Source organism: Mangifera indica, chromosome 6 (assembly GCF_011075055.1).
Source record: "Mangifera indica cultivar Alphonso chromosome 6, CATAS_Mindica_2.1, whole genome shotgun sequence".
Lineage (NCBI taxonomy): Eukaryota > Viridiplantae > Streptophyta > Magnoliopsida > Sapindales > Anacardiaceae > Mangifera > Mangifera indica.
This window is the reverse complement of record NC_058142.1, coordinates 16,426,593-16,444,933: the sequence shown is the minus strand read 5'-3', so window position 1 is coordinate 16,444,933 and position 18,341 is coordinate 16,426,593. Positions and strand designations below refer to the sequence as shown.

The 18,341-nt window shown below is 31.4% G+C and overlaps 2 protein-coding genes across 4 annotated transcripts; both read right to left on the bottom strand.

Moving 5' to 3' along the window:
- Nucleotides 1-659: 659 nt before the first annotated feature.
- On the bottom strand, nt 660-6,111 carry LOC123219067 (TLC domain-containing protein 4-B-like). Of its 3 annotated transcripts, none has more exons than XM_044640786.1 (9): nt 5,900-6,104; nt 4,983-5,221; nt 4,806-4,894; nt 4,583-4,721; nt 3,871-3,945; nt 3,156-3,277; nt 3,004-3,079; nt 2,595-2,654; nt 660-972 (listed from the first exon to the last, which is right to left on the bottom strand). In XM_044640786.1, exons 2-9 carry the CDS (start codon nt 5,121-5,123, stop codon nt 844-846), a joined length of 831 nt encoding a protein of 276 aa, XP_044496721.1. In that variant the 5' UTR covers nt 5,124-5,221; nt 5,900-6,104; the 3' UTR covers nt 660-843. The 3 variants fall into 3 exon arrangements, with proteins under 3 accessions (XP_044496721.1, XP_044496722.1, XP_044496723.1); XM_044640787.1 differs by having other exon boundaries at nt 4,983-5,215; XM_044640788.1 differs by lacking the exon at nt 2,595-2,654 and having other exon boundaries at nt 5,900-6,111.
- A 6,617-nt stretch (nt 6,112-12,728) lies between these two features.
- LOC123219042 (BTB/POZ domain and ankyrin repeat-containing protein NPR1) lies at nt 12,729-17,631 on the bottom strand. Its single transcript, XM_044640749.1, has 4 exons — nt 16,314-17,631; nt 15,307-16,060; nt 13,887-14,084; nt 12,729-13,383 (listed from the first exon to the last, which is right to left on the bottom strand). The coding sequence occupies exons 1-4, from the start codon at nt 16,863-16,865 to the stop codon at nt 13,127-13,129; spliced, it is 1,761 nt and encodes a 586-aa protein (XP_044496684.1). The 5' UTR covers nt 16,866-17,631; the 3' UTR covers nt 12,729-13,126.
- Between the last annotated feature and the right edge of the window lie 710 nt (nt 17,632-18,341).

The window sequence follows — 18,341 nt, the reverse complement described above, 5'->3', positions numbered from 1 at the left end:
ATTTCTACAGAATGAATACGAGTTTTCATTGGTTTTTAAGTTTTAGATTTTCTCAAATAATAGATATCATTGTAATGTTTTCATATCTATATCAAATTTTAATTATTGACCAGTTTAGTTTGAGTAAAGTTTTTAAAATGATCATTTATTAAACATTTCGAACCATAATTAAATTGGGTGAATCACATTGGATTATGGTTCAAACGACAGTTCAATCCCAATACAACCAAATCTACATTATGATGGCAAGGGAAAACTTACCAAAAGGACTGTCATTGGAACAAATTCAAATTATGAGGCTCCCCCATACACTAGTAAGAAATGTGGTTGAGAAGGGAAAAAGACATCACAACTCTTGTATTGTCCCAATTTCGGATTGGACAAGGATATATATATTAACAACATTGATGTCCCCGCTGATCCATCCAATCGGAGACGAAAAGACCCAAACCAGCCCTTGGCCCAGTATTGTTAATTACTCAATTAAACCCAGTTGAGTCCAAAACCAAATTCATGCTCAACCAATATTTGTAACACCCCCAGCAACAACCAATGATGATCATCACATTTTTGGTACAAGCATAAAACTGATTCCAGCCTTCTCATTCACAGAAACTGGGATTTTCAGCAACTTAAACTTAAATTTGATAAATCACCAATTGATCAAATTGGTTGTAAGATTAGAAATATGAACTGAAATGGCGTCCGCAACGTTACAACAGTAGGACTTTGAACAACATAAGAAAACTACATTTTCTTTCCCTTCTCTCTATCTATACAGTAAAGAAAACAGAAAAAACGCAGAGACATTTAGACTGGCATGTATACGAAACATTATCCCCATCACTGCATTTTCACCAAAGTTTTCTTTAATCCTCTAGCAATCTTTGTGAACCACATCAAGTTCAAGATGCCTAGTGCAGATGGCACCAGCACAACCAAGAGATAACCCATCAGATGCATCTGGATAACCTGCAATGCCAATCGAGTAAACTTCATGTCATAATTGAATTTCATTTATTCTTTAGTTACATGCAATCTTCTCGATCTTAACTTCAAGAAATAGTTGGAAACTTGTACTGAAAATTCAGTATGGATACCATGGATTTGTTTAGATGGCATTCACTATGTAAATTTATATCAAATTAGAAAGAGTAAAGCACATTTTTGTCCTAGAAGTTTGCTTATCGGTTATCTTTGTTAATTAAAAGTTTCAAGTGGGTTCTATGGTCCTTCAAGTTTTGTTATAAGTTTAATTTTATCTAACAATCATCTGACACCCAACACAGTTGATGTAGACTATTTAGCTACTAACATGGCTATAATCAACTAATGTGACTAATATTTTCAGTCAATTAATTGACTTGACTACATTGCTTGTTGCAACAAAATATTAGGGGCGGACCCAAGGGGAATCAAGGAGTGTCCCTCCTTGGGTTTGAAAAATTTAAGTTAACCCACTTTGTATAAAAATGAATATTTTAATACCTCTTTAATCTTAAAAAATTATTAGGTTAATAAATTTAAAATATCAAAATAATCTTTAAAATTTCATACTTATTTTATATTTCATCTTTGTTTTAATTGACCCTATATTTTGACTTTTATTTAATTTCAATTTTGACCCCTCTGTGTGATTTCTCAAGGTCCGCTGCTATAAATATATTGCTATATGACAATCATCAATGCTCACTTTCCTCTTTTTCATCATACTTCCTCACACTCATGCTTTCCTCTGTATTCTCCTGGCCTACTTTTCTCTCCTTGTCACCCATTCTCAATTCTACCCACAAACCTAATCTGATTATGAAGAGCAGGAAAATGAGAGAAAGGGTAATGGGTTGAACAGAGAGAAGACTACATGGAGGATAAAGATGGGGCAACAAAAAGGAGAGAGGGCTAATAATTTCCATGCCATGAAAATTCTTTTGCTACAGCAGCAATAAGTTGCTTCCATTTTTAAATATCAGCCATAACATAAACTGCTTAGAACACCAATCATGTCATAGCTGTCATCAATTGACACAGCTGTTGATCTGGATGTCGGGTGATAGGTAGAGAAAATTCAACAAGAAAAAATACTAAAAGGACAAATAAAATCACTTGAAGTATGGAGGACCAAAATAAACCCTGAAGCGAACTTGATCTTTCAGAGTGGGATTTTGCCCTAAAGAACAAAATAGAAGGGGAAAAAAGTACCAAGATGACAGACAGTTTAATATTGTATATGCATCATTTAGAAGTCATTAGCTATTACAGAATATGTGGTAGAGTCTTCAGCTCATTTTGGCCATAATAGCATTCCTGGTACTATAATATAGATTTTGTCACATATTTGAGATTGAAGCTAGGAATTATCTCAAACTGATCTATTTTCCTCCCTAGTTTAAGCAGCAAGCACATCTTTAATGCAAAGCACAATGAAAATTTGAATATAGAAAAAGAAAGAATATTGCAATTATCCCTAACACAGTAGGACTATATTACTCAAAACCTTACTAATTGTTGAAGACAATGACATTTCAACCATAAAAAGTTTAAAAAAAAAAACACATAAATTAAATTAAAGATAAAGCATAGAGAGAAGAAACTACCTGATCATAGTGCAAGTAAACCTGGTTAAATATGTAAACAAACAGCAGAATTCTAGCAATCTGCATTTTGTAACTCATTTCAGCCACAAGAATATAACCGAAAAAAAAAGAAGGTAAACACTTTCAAGAGTTACTGGCTCCTGTCATCTTGAAAACAACAGGGACAGGTCATTATGTCAGTGCAATTATCAAGTGACTTGAATACTTAATAAGTTCATCTTTGTATCTAAGTAGTCTGAAGTACCATTGCACGGCAAGTGACCCAACTCTATCTATTAACCAATTTTCTCTTCTTTTCTTGTCCTTGCTTTTTCTTTTTAAATAAAAATTGATTTCATGGATATGCATTTCAATGGATACCAAATATAGGTGAAAGTCTGTCTACAACGAAATTTCAAGCTCAACTCACCAGCCAGGCAAAAAAGATAACTACACCATTAATGAGATATGCTTTGGACCTCTTCATACCAGCCATATCAAGAAACCTTCAAGAGCCCAAATATGTAATTAGAGCTCAACTCCAGATCCTAATCAAAACTTGACTTGCAGCACAAAACCTACCATCTCATATTAATCTCAGGAGTTGTCACCTCGGAGATGAGGACCATGTATGTATAAAGCTGCCCTTCTCCAGAAAACATAGAATAGGCTACAGAAATACCAGAAAGACAGTGATGGATAACCTGAAATCAGATAATATGAACTTATCAGTTATACTAGCCTTTCGGCACAGCCTATACTGATTTAATACAGACTTCAAGCATATGCAACTTTGAAATTGACTTTCTTTATGCAACCATCTGGGGTTTCAAGATTTTCTCCTCATTGACTGTTGTTATGCAGATTCAATTTCAACACCATATCATTAGAAAACAGCCTCCAAAGTTCTCTCAGAAATTAACACATGGAGGGATTCTGACATCAATAGGACTCAAAAAAGGACATTGAAAACTCCTGAGGTGAAACATGGAGTCTAGAAAGGATGTCGACTTTTTAAATTTATAATGCAGCAAGCTACATCATTCATGAATAAATCCAAGTAAAATGACCGAAAAGGGAATATGAGAAAAAAATATGAAAGCTGTAATGAGGAAAAAATCAACAGAAGTAAAGGATGCATAAGTGTTTCCCTGTTAGTACAGTATGCTGGATAAAAATAAACAAGGTAATGTTAAATTGATGGAACTACAACCACAGTTCTTTCATAAAAGAAATTATGATAGTAAATATGCAATATTAAAGCTTGACTGCCTTCTGTCCTAGTGAAAACACTTACATATTCCATTCCTCCTAAAGAAGGATATAGCCATAAAATTGTTCCGAGATCCGCAAGGAAGTACCCAACAGAAACCTGAAAAAGATTGTAACCAAATTCCATTATCAAAATATTTATAATAGAAATAAAAACAGATATTCTAATTAATTGAAGGGCACAGCCAATAAAAGTCATGAAAACTAATTTCAAAGTGTTACATCCCAACATGGTTCAGGATGAATTCATGAAAAATATATGCCTACCACTTCCATTCACAAAGAAATATGATACAGAAAAATTTGTTCTCTTTTGAGGATGAGAAATTCAGCATGAACCATAGTCATTATGTGGGTTTCCTTGCTTAAAAACATAATAGGTGGGTCTTAACTCTGCTGATCAGGAAAGGAACATGTTGACGAAAAAGTCTAGGAAGGAATCATAACAAAAGATTTGCATACAGCATTCACAAACAGAGTTTCATTTTGTATATATGTATTATAAGAAGTTCAACCTTTGTCTGTATAAATACCATTAATTGCTACCATACAGAACATAAAGGCTCACTGCTCAAATGTCTAAAGCATAACTATCTTTTAGAGAGTTTTTGCCAAAGCTCAGAACAATTTATAATAATTAAAGCCATCAAACATCTTTTTTGTTTCTTCACAAAGAAGAAAAGAAACTTCTCTCAAAACATGGCAAAATATTTAACTTTAGGGAAAAATAAACTCACCCCTAATGCAAAAGTAGAGTGAGGAGAGTTTCTGAAAATAGGAAGACCATCTAATCGTTGGTCAGAAAAGAAATCTGACCAGAAGACATAGTACAATGCCATAGCTGAGATAAAAATAGCATGAACTGTAGAGATACCACTGCCACAATAAGGATACTAATCAATAGGGATATATGCAACAATTTTTAAAAAGAAAAAGGTAAAAGCTGGATCATGCACTCACCGATTGTTCCACTCTATTCGTTGGAGTTTTGTAAGGCCATTATAACTCTTCAAGTTAAAGGTACTAATTAACTGAGTAAGATCATAGACCTGTTGAAAAGAACAATAAGTGCATTCAATTTAGGAGTGAAAGCAAACAAGATTAGCTATAAAGAGGCAGAGAGAGAGATTAGTATACCACTTTGCAAGCCAATAAACCACAAAGGACTGAAGAATATGGGATAAAAGGCCCTGAGATTAAATAGTCCTTAACCAGACCTTCTGCCTTATTTTGATAAGACTTAAAAGCCATCGTTGTCAGTTCTGACACTGCTGCCATCTTAAAATCCTTCTACTTTATATTAGCAGATCTTAAATCCCTTCTTCTGTACTTTCTCCTACTTTTGTCCTCTCCTCATCTTGCTCCTTCAACTATTTCTTAGCAGATACACAGGGAATCGACCATGAAGTTCAAAACAAGTCCATTTTTGAAGTACAACAGCAGCAAAACAGCATAATAATAAAAATAAAAAAATGCATCCTCCACGACCATTTAGGGAACAAGTTTCAACAAATAGGTTTCCCCTTTGCAGCATCTTAATAACAACTTGCTGAAATATTAAGCTTTTTATAATACTAACGTTCCATATGGTCAACTCAAAGCTTCAACAACAAAGTCTATATTTTAAATGGCATTGATGTTTCACACCTATATTAACCGAGTATATAATAAATATATCAACAATTATCACTACTAAACACCTACTTCTCTTTAGTTATCAGTAATCTAAAGTTCCAGGCTTGATGTTTGCAAAAACTTATAACGATTCACATCACCATAAAAACATACAAAATAAATAAGTGAACACAGAATCACCCTAATATATGAAGAGACAAAGCTCAGCAAACTGAAGCAAGGATACCTATATATCAACAGATAAAAGCAACACTAAATAAATCACAATACACAGATCAAAACGCCCAGTAAGCAAATTAAAAACCAACCAAATCCAAAATTCCCAGAAAGGTTATCAACAAAAAGGATCAAACAAACTCCAACATGAACCAAACACAAAACAAAAGCAAAATCCATTCACATAAGATAAAAGAGCTTACCACAAGCAAAAGAAATCACCAAATCAACAAAAAAAACCAAAACCCCATCTCGAAGAAAAGGCAAATGCAGAATGAATCAATGCATAAACCAACAACCCACGAAGCAGAGCACGAAAACCAAGCGGTTAATATAGACGGGTATGATGAAAGAAAGCTACACCAACCATTAGGTTGTCCTTTAGTGTGTATTGCGACAAAAACTAAAAATACGAACAATCGATTGACTAAATGTTTAAATGAAATGGCCGTCCATTCACTAATGAAATGCGTCCAAAAATGGAAGTGGGGTTTGCTTAGACGTGTCGTTTTGTGTTAGTCCGTAACATGATTTTCCCTCGTAAGGCTTGCCTTGCATTGTGCTTCTTGATGTGCGTGTGGATTCAATTCGCATAAATGCTATCTTTGTGAGATACAGAGTAACAAGAAACAGGGATACTGTGAAGACGTGATGCCATGACACAATTTCATGCCCTTTTATACGCCAAATTCTACAATTTTTTTTTTTTTTTCCATTTGAAAACCATCTTCACTATAAATAAACACTAATTTGAGTATATGACCAACTGTATCTTATACATCTACACAATTGACTACCCAAATTATACTACGTGTATATACTTATGAATATATGTTAGATACACAGATAATATGTTATTATATAATTAAATAATTTAGAATTAAAAACAAAATAATATTTAATTAAATAATAACACATTATCTATATATTAAAATATATACTCAAAGTATATATATATATCATTACTCAAAAACAATAAAGTAGTAATATATCCATAAAAGATATCATGTCATCGTATGATTAAATGTTATTCAAAATCACCAAATCACATAATGACATATTATCGTTTGAGTATATGTTTACGTATGTAATTTTATTGAAAACAATAAAACTATGTGATGAATACCAAATTCTATATTAATTGTGTTAAAATATAATTAGTGATTTTGAATTAAGGATAAGATAATATCGAATTATAATAACATATCATCATTAGTACTCGTTATACATATAAATAACATTATATAAAAAAATGATATTATAAAAATTTTCATATTTTTTAAAATATTATTTAAGGAGAAATATTTTAGATTTGTAACCTCAATGGAAAATGAATCCATAATTTAAATGCCCTTATTTTTGTTTTCCCTATTTTTTAAGGGAACGTGATTCATAAATATAATTTATATATTAATAAGAGTATATTATTATATGATTTATTATTATTTTAAAGTAATATTATATTGGCCATATGATTTATTATATTAGTTAAGCTCTTGCCGAGATCTTTTAATTTATTTTATTCTATGGATGAGTCGCGTACATATTATAATAAAAATAAATAATGTTTAGATCATATGATTTATTATAATATTTAAAAAAAATCACCACGAGTTAAATAATTAACATCATTTTAAGGGATTTTTATATAAAATAAGTAAAGCTAATTCCTATGAATTAGAAAATGGTCTAGGTTGTGTAGTTATAAAAAGGCCAAAGCCCAACCAAAGTTTGCTGAATCCGAAATGATCGAGCTTTTCGTTTCGTTTCTGCATTTGTTGGTTATGATCCGTCACACTTGAGAGAAACGAAACAAAACAAAAGTGATTCATAATAATTGACTGACAATTACCTTCTCTCGAGCATCATCTAAGTGTCTCTCAATGCTCAATTAGATGAATAAAGACGAATCGTTTTTGTCCATTAAAGTCTCTTAAGTAGGAGAAGAAAGTAGTGTGTTGATCAGAATAGAGAAAAAAAAAAACTTTTTGAAAGAAAGATAACTTCTCAAATTGGAAATAAGTCTTTTGACTTTATTTATTTAAATTTTTGTCACAGAATCTGCGATGATATGATTTGACTAGTGGCCAATATGGAATTATTGCTATAAAGTAAGATGAAACAAAGGTTTCAAATTTGCCATTAAAGGTTATGATTTGATTACGTGGTAAGTGGTTGGATGGTAGTTGGCGTTTGGTGATGTTAGTTGGTCAACTTGAAGATTTGAAATAATTGATATTAATTAGGATTATGATTTTTTATTTTTTATTTTCTTTTTTTTAACGTGGTTTCAACATGTTTTAGAGTATCCAATTTTAACGATGAGGAGGTAAGTGACACTATTCTAAACATTTTATATTGAATTTACATTTTTTTAGAATTTATAGGTTCAAATTGATACTTTGACTACTCCTTGACGGCTTAAATTTCTCAACTCCTCTTCGAGTGTTGGGGGAGAGAGGATTGTTTCAAAGTCTTGGGACTAATTTGAGTATATTTTAAGCAAATGATATTTTCAATTATTTAACTATTTAATTAATTTTTATTCAAAAATTTTATAAATAATATTGTATATATTCTCCGAGTTTTTGTTAATTGGGACAAAATATTAAGTTAATTATCAAATTTATTTATTTTTTTGTTTTTTAATGGCGTCATATGATTCGCATATGGTTTTTTATTTAAGAATTTTCAGTATTAAATGATTTTAATAAGATCAAAAATACATATTTAGTAATTGCAATTGTTAATTAAAATAAAAAATTAATAGAAAAATTATATATATTTTAAATTTCACTCGTGTCGAATGATCCATTGATTATACTACAACTACACCCATGTGGATCATACCACGATACTATAATTAGTACTAATATTTAAGTTTCGTTAAAAGAAAAATTAAATAGTTAGGAAAAAAATAGCAAAGTATGAAATAAAACTAAAGGCATGGGGTGTTTATTGATAGTTTTCAAACTTTACTTACGGGTATAAATATAGTTTCTGCAACTCTCAATATAATGCTTCGTTGAGATTTTTCATCACAAACTAATGTATTTAGTTTAAAATATTGAGCAAGATAAGTTATAATGATAACAAGTGAAGATCGGTTAATAAAGCTTATTATCTACCTCGATGAAAAATAAATTAAAATATAAAGAAATTATGACTTAGGGTTTTCCTATGTTAATGTAATGTCTCGAAGTAATGATAAACTCAAATTAATTGTATTTCTCTCTCTGTCTTTCTTTTTCTCTTTGTTTATATATATTTCTCTGTATCGGTCATTCATTTTAATAAAACAAAAAAAAGAATTATATTCAAATATTGAATTTGAATATTTTTAATTCAAATATGACTCTTAGAATATATTCTTATTATAATAGCATATAATGAGGAAATGTAATACCTCGACGAGTTCTGCTTACTATTGACTTCGAACAAAACATTTATTCGCACTTCTACACGACTAGTGAATAAAAGATATGTTTAGTTGTTGTTACCGCAATTAGTTGTTGATTATAACCAGTTAGATGTCGTATATATACAATTGAATAAAGAAGAATTTTATCTTATAACACAAGCACACATGTATATTTTATAATATTAAGATCAGAAATTAGTAATTTAAAAATATAAAATATTTTATGATAATTACGGGTATCTTTTAATATGAATAGCATGGTTAATTGGTTGGTAGTTCAAACTAGAACTTTGTCACCACAATTTTCATATTTCTAATATTTAAAAGATTTATGCAAATATTTATGAGACTTCATCTTTTTATTAATGATGGCACTTCAATGTAGAATTTTAAAGAAATTTAGTCCCTTTGATCATATTTACTAAACCACTATGATCTCATTAGGGATATATTCGAGGCAAACCACTTGCGAGCTCATTGTTTGGTTTGACAAAAATATTAATAAATTTTTAAAAATTTATAATTTTTATACCTACGTCTACAATTTTGAATATAAGAAAGTAATTGACAAATATATAAAATATAATTTTTGCGTCAAACTTGAGTCTACCATTTCTATCTCGAGCTTGAACTCAAGTAAAAAACTTCACAACTCGATAGCTTAAGCTCAAGTTTTATCTTAATTTTGTCAAATCAAACTTAAGTCAAATACTACTCAAAGGGTAACTATAATAATTTAATATTAAAAGATTAAAAATTATAGTATTTTAGATGTATTTAATTTTGATAATATTTTATTATCATTAAGATGAATTTGATTTTAGTAATATTTTATTATTAAAATAAAAATATTATTTTAAAAATAAATTATTTTTTAAAAATAATAAAAAATATTAGTTTATTATTTTATTTAAATGCCCTTAGTATTATTATTTTAAAATATTTTTTATGATACTTGTAATATTAATTAAAAATGAGGTTATATTTGTCTTAAAAAATAAATAAATAAGAATATAATTATAATAAAATTAAAATTTCTTTGATAATTTTTTAATATCTCTTTTATTACTTATCACATTACCATTGGTAATAGAAGATTATTGGAATCTTTTACTATTTATAAATCAAACTTAGTATTATTAGTAATAAAAATAAATTACCAGAGTAATTTTTATCTATCCCTAACTAAACGCCCCCTAAATAACAGATTACTATAAAAATAAATTACTTAAAAGAATATTAAGTATTAATTACTACCATGTTTAATAAAAATTAGTATGTATAAATAATTATTGTGTTTAATTGAATAGAATAAAAGAATACTAAAATATTATTTTACTTAAATTTTTTGGTATAATTATTCTAAAATATTTTTATGTTACTTATTTTATTAATTGAAAATTACATAAGTTAAATCAAAATTTGTATTGGTAAATTAATAAAAATATTAATAAGTGCAATATTATTATATAAGTTAATAAAAACTTATTTTTATGATGCTTTTTTGGCCCAGTCGTCTAGGCCCAAAACATATCCTAAGATTTGGGCCATGGGAGGCCATCGGACCTTTAAGTAATTTTATATCAGGGTGATGCTAAATGAACCCCACCTTCTCTCTAAGTTGCCATCACTCTTAATTAGATCTCTATTTAATTAGAGGTAGATTTGAGTTAAATTGAACTTGAGTTTGAATATCTTTAAACTCAGCTTGGTATAGTAGAAGTATTACATGAGGGGCAATAGTATATGTACAGACTTTTCTGTACAATTTAATATAATAGTATCTAATTTGATGATTTTGAAATAAGAAAAAAAGTAAATAATTATATTATCCGATCATGAATTACCGTCTCAATTTATACAATTTATTTGTATATATAGTTTTATTCATTATATGAGTTAAGCCGCAACCAAAATTTAAAGAACCTGAGATTTCAGATGTGTTGTTTTTACAAGTACTCAAGTAGAATACTTCTGGCTTCAGCTCTGCATTTCCACTTGCTCAAGTTTAATCTAATGTATGATTTGGTTCATTTAGCATCTTAACATCTCATTTTGTGTCTGTTTCATTTCTATTGTCTGCTTTGGGTTCAAACCGGCTTTAGATTTTTGGAATTCATGCAAGTATCTTTCATCAAAGCTTAGGGGTGGATTCGAACTAAATTAGATAAGACTCAAATCCATATTTGGCTCGAAAGAGTCGAACTCAAACTGAAGTACTAGTTCAACAACTCAGTTTGAAGGCCGGTGAGCTGTTCTTCTCTAGTGATTATTCTTCTTTGCCTTTTCAATGAATTATCATTTTATTCAATGTCATTGTTCACCATTCAAGCTGATTTGAGTTCAAATTTGAGTTTGTCGTTTCGAATTTAAATCAAACTTGACCTGGTTCTTGTTCAATTCAACTTAGTTTTGAATCCACCCATGACCAAATCCGCACTTGTTTAGTTATGAGACTCAATCTTCATAAGTTGAATCCTGATAAGATTGATCCAATCCTTTTGTTAATAATTTGACACTCATAGGCCTTGATCTAATATAGACAAAGTTACATAATCCCAATAACATTGATTTACTCTTTTGTAGAATACAAGAATTTACATAAAAAGATAATAGAGAAAATTTCACTACAAATAAAGACGAGATTTTATTTGTTATCTCTCTCTAAGCTTTTTATCGTAGCTTTCTCGATTTTGTGACATACACTTGACACATATACTCACTGGGTGCATTTTCACAACCCTTGTATTTGACATGTGTACTCACTGGTCGCATTTTTTCAATCCACATAGCATGGCAACGCTGCCGCACTCCATATGCAATCAATGGTGTATAATAGGATTGGACCTATTGATTCAATCCCTCAGCAACGGTGACAAATCTCCTTGAAAACTCACCTTTCGAATTTCGGATTTCTTTAATTTGGATAATCTCTAACGAAACTCAGGTCACTACTATAAAAAAGTAGTTATTTTAAGAAAAGAAAATAAGAATATGGATGTCAAAAAGACACAGGAATAAAGCAAGGCTGAAATTTTTTTTTTTTTAGGAGTGCAATGGAATTTAGCATCAGCAATCGCACATAGACACGGTAGTTAAGAAAAAAAAAATTCTTCCTCTCGTTGCTATTGAAAATATGAAAAGGGTAGTGTGCCTTTTCTACTTTAACAAAAGAAGGAATTAATTCTGGCAATATTTTAACCTCTATTGGGATCAAAAGAAGGAATTTCAGATGTTGTTTAACTTTTCCCAGATGCCACATTCCATTCAAGTGTCAAAATTCTTGGAATATTTACTGCTATTACTGCAAATCTATGTTCCTCATTTCCCATTTCAGAAATATAAAATTCAATGGATGGGATTCATTAATAAAGTCACTTAAAAGTTCTGCAGTTCTACGCTAGCCTTTGTTGTTTAAGTTTAACTCAACTCAAATCCACCCTATGACTTGAGTATCTATTCACAATATCAATACACATTTTTTCTGGGTTTGATTCCAGAAATCTTTTACCTGGATGCAAGGGAGAAAAAGGAAAAAGGAAATGAAAAAAGGACAAAACGGTAATAATTCATTTAATAGACAATTCTACATGCTACAACATGAACTCAAATTCATCTCAACAAGCACAAATATGTGATTAATCTACCAACATGGTGTCAAATTTTCAGCTATGTTAACACAACACTTTGTCTATGTTCTAGGATTATTTTCCCTGCTCAAATTTTTACATAGAACAAACTTCAGAAAAAAATTATGAAAATACACTCAGTAGTAATTCTCCTATATTAAAGTTTCTCACAAGAAACTGAAGAACATTTTCCTATAAGCTGTCAAAAGTATAAGTAGATTCTCCTGGCTTAAAATCGCAACCGGGGTTGTATACAAAAGAGTTTTCGCCCGGATGGAATTGTACAGAAAATGAGCCAACACTGGCTGGCTCTCAAAAAGATTTCTCTCAAAAATGTGCATGCAGTAAGCACAATTATTAAGGATATATTTTACAGGCCATCATAATTTTCTGAGTTTGCAATTTACGCCGTCTTTCTTAGATGATGAGGATGATGAGGACGACAACCTGGATTGCTCGGCTTTGTCCTTGTTAAATGCCTTGCGAACATCCTTTTTAAGTTCCACAAAGCGCATTTCCTTCATCTCTTTCTCAGCTTGGGTGCCCCCCTCGAGATAGAATAAATCAGGAAGGTCATCATCCATGAACTTATCCAAAACCTCAGAGCAATGAGGGAAATAGCGCCGACCCAGTTCCACTGTCATCATGGCAACACAGTTAAAATGTGAGAAGCTATAACAATGAATGTTAAAAATTGTATTCCGCAAAATAGTAATGATTTCAGTAGTCATTCATTATGTAACAGGGCAGAATGTCCAAAGAAGAAACTGCCAAGTAGAAACCCAAACAATTTTTTCCAGTTCTGATACTCAGTAATTCCATCTAAACAATAGGATTTAGTAATTCAAAAACAAAAGAATTTTGTCACTTGATTCAAGTCAAACTTAGATTCTGTGCCCTACCTGCTGTAGATATGGTAGGTGATAACCGTGTTCTGTAAATTCATCTTCAGAAATAAAGTATGCTAGTTGGCAAGTTTGGATAGAAGTTACACTCCAGGACAGAGAACACAAGAGAATGACCAAAAGTTTGCCATCAAATAAAAACAAAGCCAAATAAAGCATCTTAATTCAGAAGAAATTTATTTTTTTTTTCTTTTTTGGTAACAAATTCAGAAGAAAGTTAAAAGCTTCAATTTACCTGTTTTCATTAGGGCTTCCATCCTAGAACGTAATCGTTTGTTCTGCATTATAGGCGTCTCATTTAAGTCAACCTCCCTAAAGTTTCCAGTTGAACCTTTTGATGCAGAGAGACCAGGAACCGCAGATCTTGTCTCAGTATGCGCAATGTCCAAGGCTAGCTTGGCTTCAGCAGGGAATAGCAATTGTGCAAATGCCACTGCAATGTACGATAACTCTCAGAAATTATCTTTTGAGCATATAAAGCCATTCTACATACAAATAAGATTCAATCGAAACCATATTCAATAGGAGGTTAAACAAAAAAACCAGGCTCTTGTTTATCCCATAAGCGCAAAATCTTTGCACATGCAAACACCATAATGCTGGTTAATTTAAGCCTAATCTGACCATGCAAATATGCAACCCTATAAAAAAAATGATTTGAATCTCTTATTTCTACAATAGGCAACGCAACATCATTGGGAGGGACCTCATAAATTGAAGGTTCCAACACTTAGCATGGGTCACCCTTTCTAGATTATTTATGCAACTGACATTCATACCTATAGTTTACCCAGTTGTATCACATCTTAAAGCATAACAAGCAAAAGATTTGTACTGACAATTGAGTTGGTCACTGCACAAAAGCCTTCGACTACAGCCAAATGGAAATATATTCCAAAATCATTAAGAATTATACCATTGCTAAAAGTATGCGGTTAGCGAAGAGTAGATGAAAGAAAAAAAAAGGTTGGTAATGAAATGTCCAAGGCATGTTAAATATGTTCATGCAATTTATCATGAACTTTATGTGTAATTAGGGGCAATGGCTGAGACACAAAGGAACAGTTTTATCACAAGATTACAGCCTTTTATCAATACCATACTGTGCCAACTGATAGTCAAGCTAATTTTCACTATCATATGGTGTAGTAAAAGTTGTCATCATATTAAGAACACAAAAATAAAAAAACAAAGATTTCACAACTCTGACATTGGCAAACTATCCTGTTCAAAAGAATTAATGGAAATTGAAAAATAAATAAAATAATTACAAGACAATGGATAAAATATGCAGCAGGGAGGCAAACAATTCAGCTGAGGAGAAAAGGGAGATCTGAGCCCTTCAATTGGCAAAAGCATATCCAAAAGGACATCAAAGTACCATGAGATTAACATCAATTTTGCACATTCCAACCTTCCGTATTACTATAGAAATTTTACGTTTAAGTGGAATAAAGATATTAAGACAGACAAATAAAACAGATAAACAAGAAGAAAACATATGATAACATTTGAAAAACTCAGCCCAGAAAAACAAAAAAAATCTGTCCAATTTGGCAACAAAAACTACTAACTAGTTATGCCAATGCACAACAGTGATGACTTCATAACATACAATAGAATAGAACTGAAAACTACCAGATGCAGCATAGTACCTCTGTTTTCTAGGTACAGCAGTTTTAGGTGCAGATCATCAGCAAATGTGAAGTTAGTGATAGATGCATCCCCAGCCATTGGATTTCTTCTCATTTCTCTCTCTAGAACATCAACACATATGCGATCCTTATTTGCTTCCTGACCCTGCTCCGTCTTTGCATGATAATCTTTTGGCCTTGTCAACCTTCGACAGATGCTAACAGCACTCCGTCCATCCAATGTCAAATCGGATGCACAAGCTCCTTTTGTCAGAAGTGACACTATCACTGACGGTTCCTTGCGCATTGCACCAACATGAAGAACTGTGTATCCACGAGTATTTCGCACGTTGACATCAGCCAGACCAAGGCTGAGAATCTCAGATAAAACCTTGGGATCACAATATGCTGCAGCATAATGAAGCGCATTGGCTTCATCCAAGGTTATATCAGATTCGGATAACAGAAGTTCAACGAGTTCAACATCATCCGAGTCTAGTGCCTTATGGATTCTCCTGATTCTCTTTTCACGCAAGAGGTCCACAGCTTCTACACTGTTTTCATCATCTGGTGGAGACTTAAGACGGAGCATCCTAATGTTCTCGGCAACTTCATGTGGAAGTTCTTTCTCAATGCAGATATTGTCAAGATCTGAACGTGCTACTCTGTCAACACACTGTGTGACAAGCTGACTGGATTGACAATGAAAGGCGACAACAAGGATGGGAATAACATCTTCCACAAGAGCTTTCCCAACAAAGTTAAGAAGTCGTCGCTGCAAAGAGTGTAAATTATAAATAAATTATAAGTTTTGACAGATCTGTAAAGGGAGCAAAAACCGTAAACTTATCAGATCTGTGTCATTTTCCACACTTCACAATAACAGACTGTAAGCAAGCAGCTAAACAAATCAATCAATACATATCTTGCAATTACAGCTAATAAATTATACCAAAGGCATACATTGATGAATTGCAAAATTTGGAAAAAAATAAAAACTTTAACCAGCACAAGGACCGCATAGTCACCTGGAAAAGTGAAATCAACTCCGGTACTTGAAATATAAAGGAGGCATACATCAACTCCACAGCAAAATTAATAGCAGGTCTACAAGCATCATGGGCACATATGTTGTCAACACATGTTGACACCTCCATTGGAGAAGGCTTCAGCTTCCCAGTATAAAGATAGCTCAAGAAAATCAAGAAGGCTTCATACCCAACCTTGCCAAAAGGCAACAACTCATTCATCACATATTTTGGTTTTCCTTCTTTATCAGAAGTGCCCTTTTTACTCCTAAATAACTCATGGAAAAACTTACTCCTTGCAGCCAAAATACATCGATGTACACCAACCGTGGTCCCCTCAACAACTATATCAGCATCACTATAATCACAAGTGGAATCAAGCAAGAGTTGCTCCAAACTAGAACTAAGCTTGCTTAAACTTAACACTTCAAGACTAAGCCCCGCTGCCTCAGAGGCAGAAGAGGAGGATAAGTTGTGACTAATTGAGCCATTTGATAGATGAGAAGATGAAGTAAAGCTCAAACAAGATGATGGTTCGGCTGAATTAGCCATTCAACTCTATGAATGAATATATATTAAGAATTATCAGGCTTGAGGAAACAACGATTCATAGTTCCCTACAGCAAAAAGAACCCCAAACCACCACTACTGAATATAAAATAGCTAAAACCTAAGTATAAATAAAACACATAATTCAGTTAAAAAGTAAATTATTTATACAACAGAATTAAAATACTAGAAATATATGAACTGGGGTTGATCAAATATATCAAGAAACGAAAAATCAACCATTTGAAACTAACACAAAATACCGGTTTATAATTGATACTATACACAAAATCTATATATTTGTAAGATTGCTACTCGACAATTCATTAGCAGCATTAATTCTACTGAATTCTAAAAATAAAGAACAATAAACCTTAAACTACATACCAAACCAATCAAACATAACAAAAACCCTGAAAAAATAAACCACCAAATCTGGTAAAAAACCAAACTTTACAGCCCAATGAAACCCCAAATCACAAAACAAAAAGAACCCCACTTGGAATTAGATCTACCAACCAACTCAACGCAAGCACTCCAAGAAATCGAATTTGATAAGTTAGATTTGATGAAGCGGGTGAAGAACAGAAAGAGCAAAAGGGTAATTTCCAGGAACCAAAAAGTTTAAAAAGAAAAGAGAAATGAAAAGACTGACGGTGGTTCATGTAACAGAAATAAAACGTGAAGATGAAGAGAAGGACAAAGAGAGTTGAAGAGGAAATTTCATTAATTGCTATCAAAGCAAACAGTAAGAAGAGAGAGAGAGAGAGAGAGAGTCGTTAGGAGATGAAGTCGTTTAACTGACGATAAAGATGGTGTCAGCAAAGGTAGCTGGGTTCTCGTGATGTCAACAATGGCGTCACTGTTTTGTTTATGAATAAAAGAGTTTCCATCTAGGCCAAATCATTTTGTCCACCCCAAGGTTTGATGGAATAAAAATTCACACCCTTTAAGTTCCACTTTTCACTGATTCATAAATTTGTTAAAAGAATCCGTGAAACATACTCTAGTGTTAAATAATAATATATTACTCATAAAAATTTATTAGAGAATCTTCCTATCTCTAATTTATATTAATTTTAAATAAAATTAATAAACAAATTTATGAGTATAAGTATAGATTAAGGTCTGAATAATGTATAATCATATATTTAGAGGTGAATTATAATTTTTAAAATTATTAAAGATATTATTGGATTTTTTAAGGGATTTTAGAAATTTGAAAAGTTCAATGATGTTTTTTTTTTTAATTTTAAAAATTCAATATATCTTTGAAATTTAAAAAAAAATAGTTACATCTAAAAAAACTGAACAAAAAATAACAAATTAAGGATGTAATGTCATATTATAAATAATTTAGACTATATATATACACGTGAAAATAATAATTTTTTAAATAAAATAAGAAAAATATTTATTTACTCTAAGTTTTAAAAAATAACATTTATATTTGAATAATATTATTCATAGTTTAGCTTT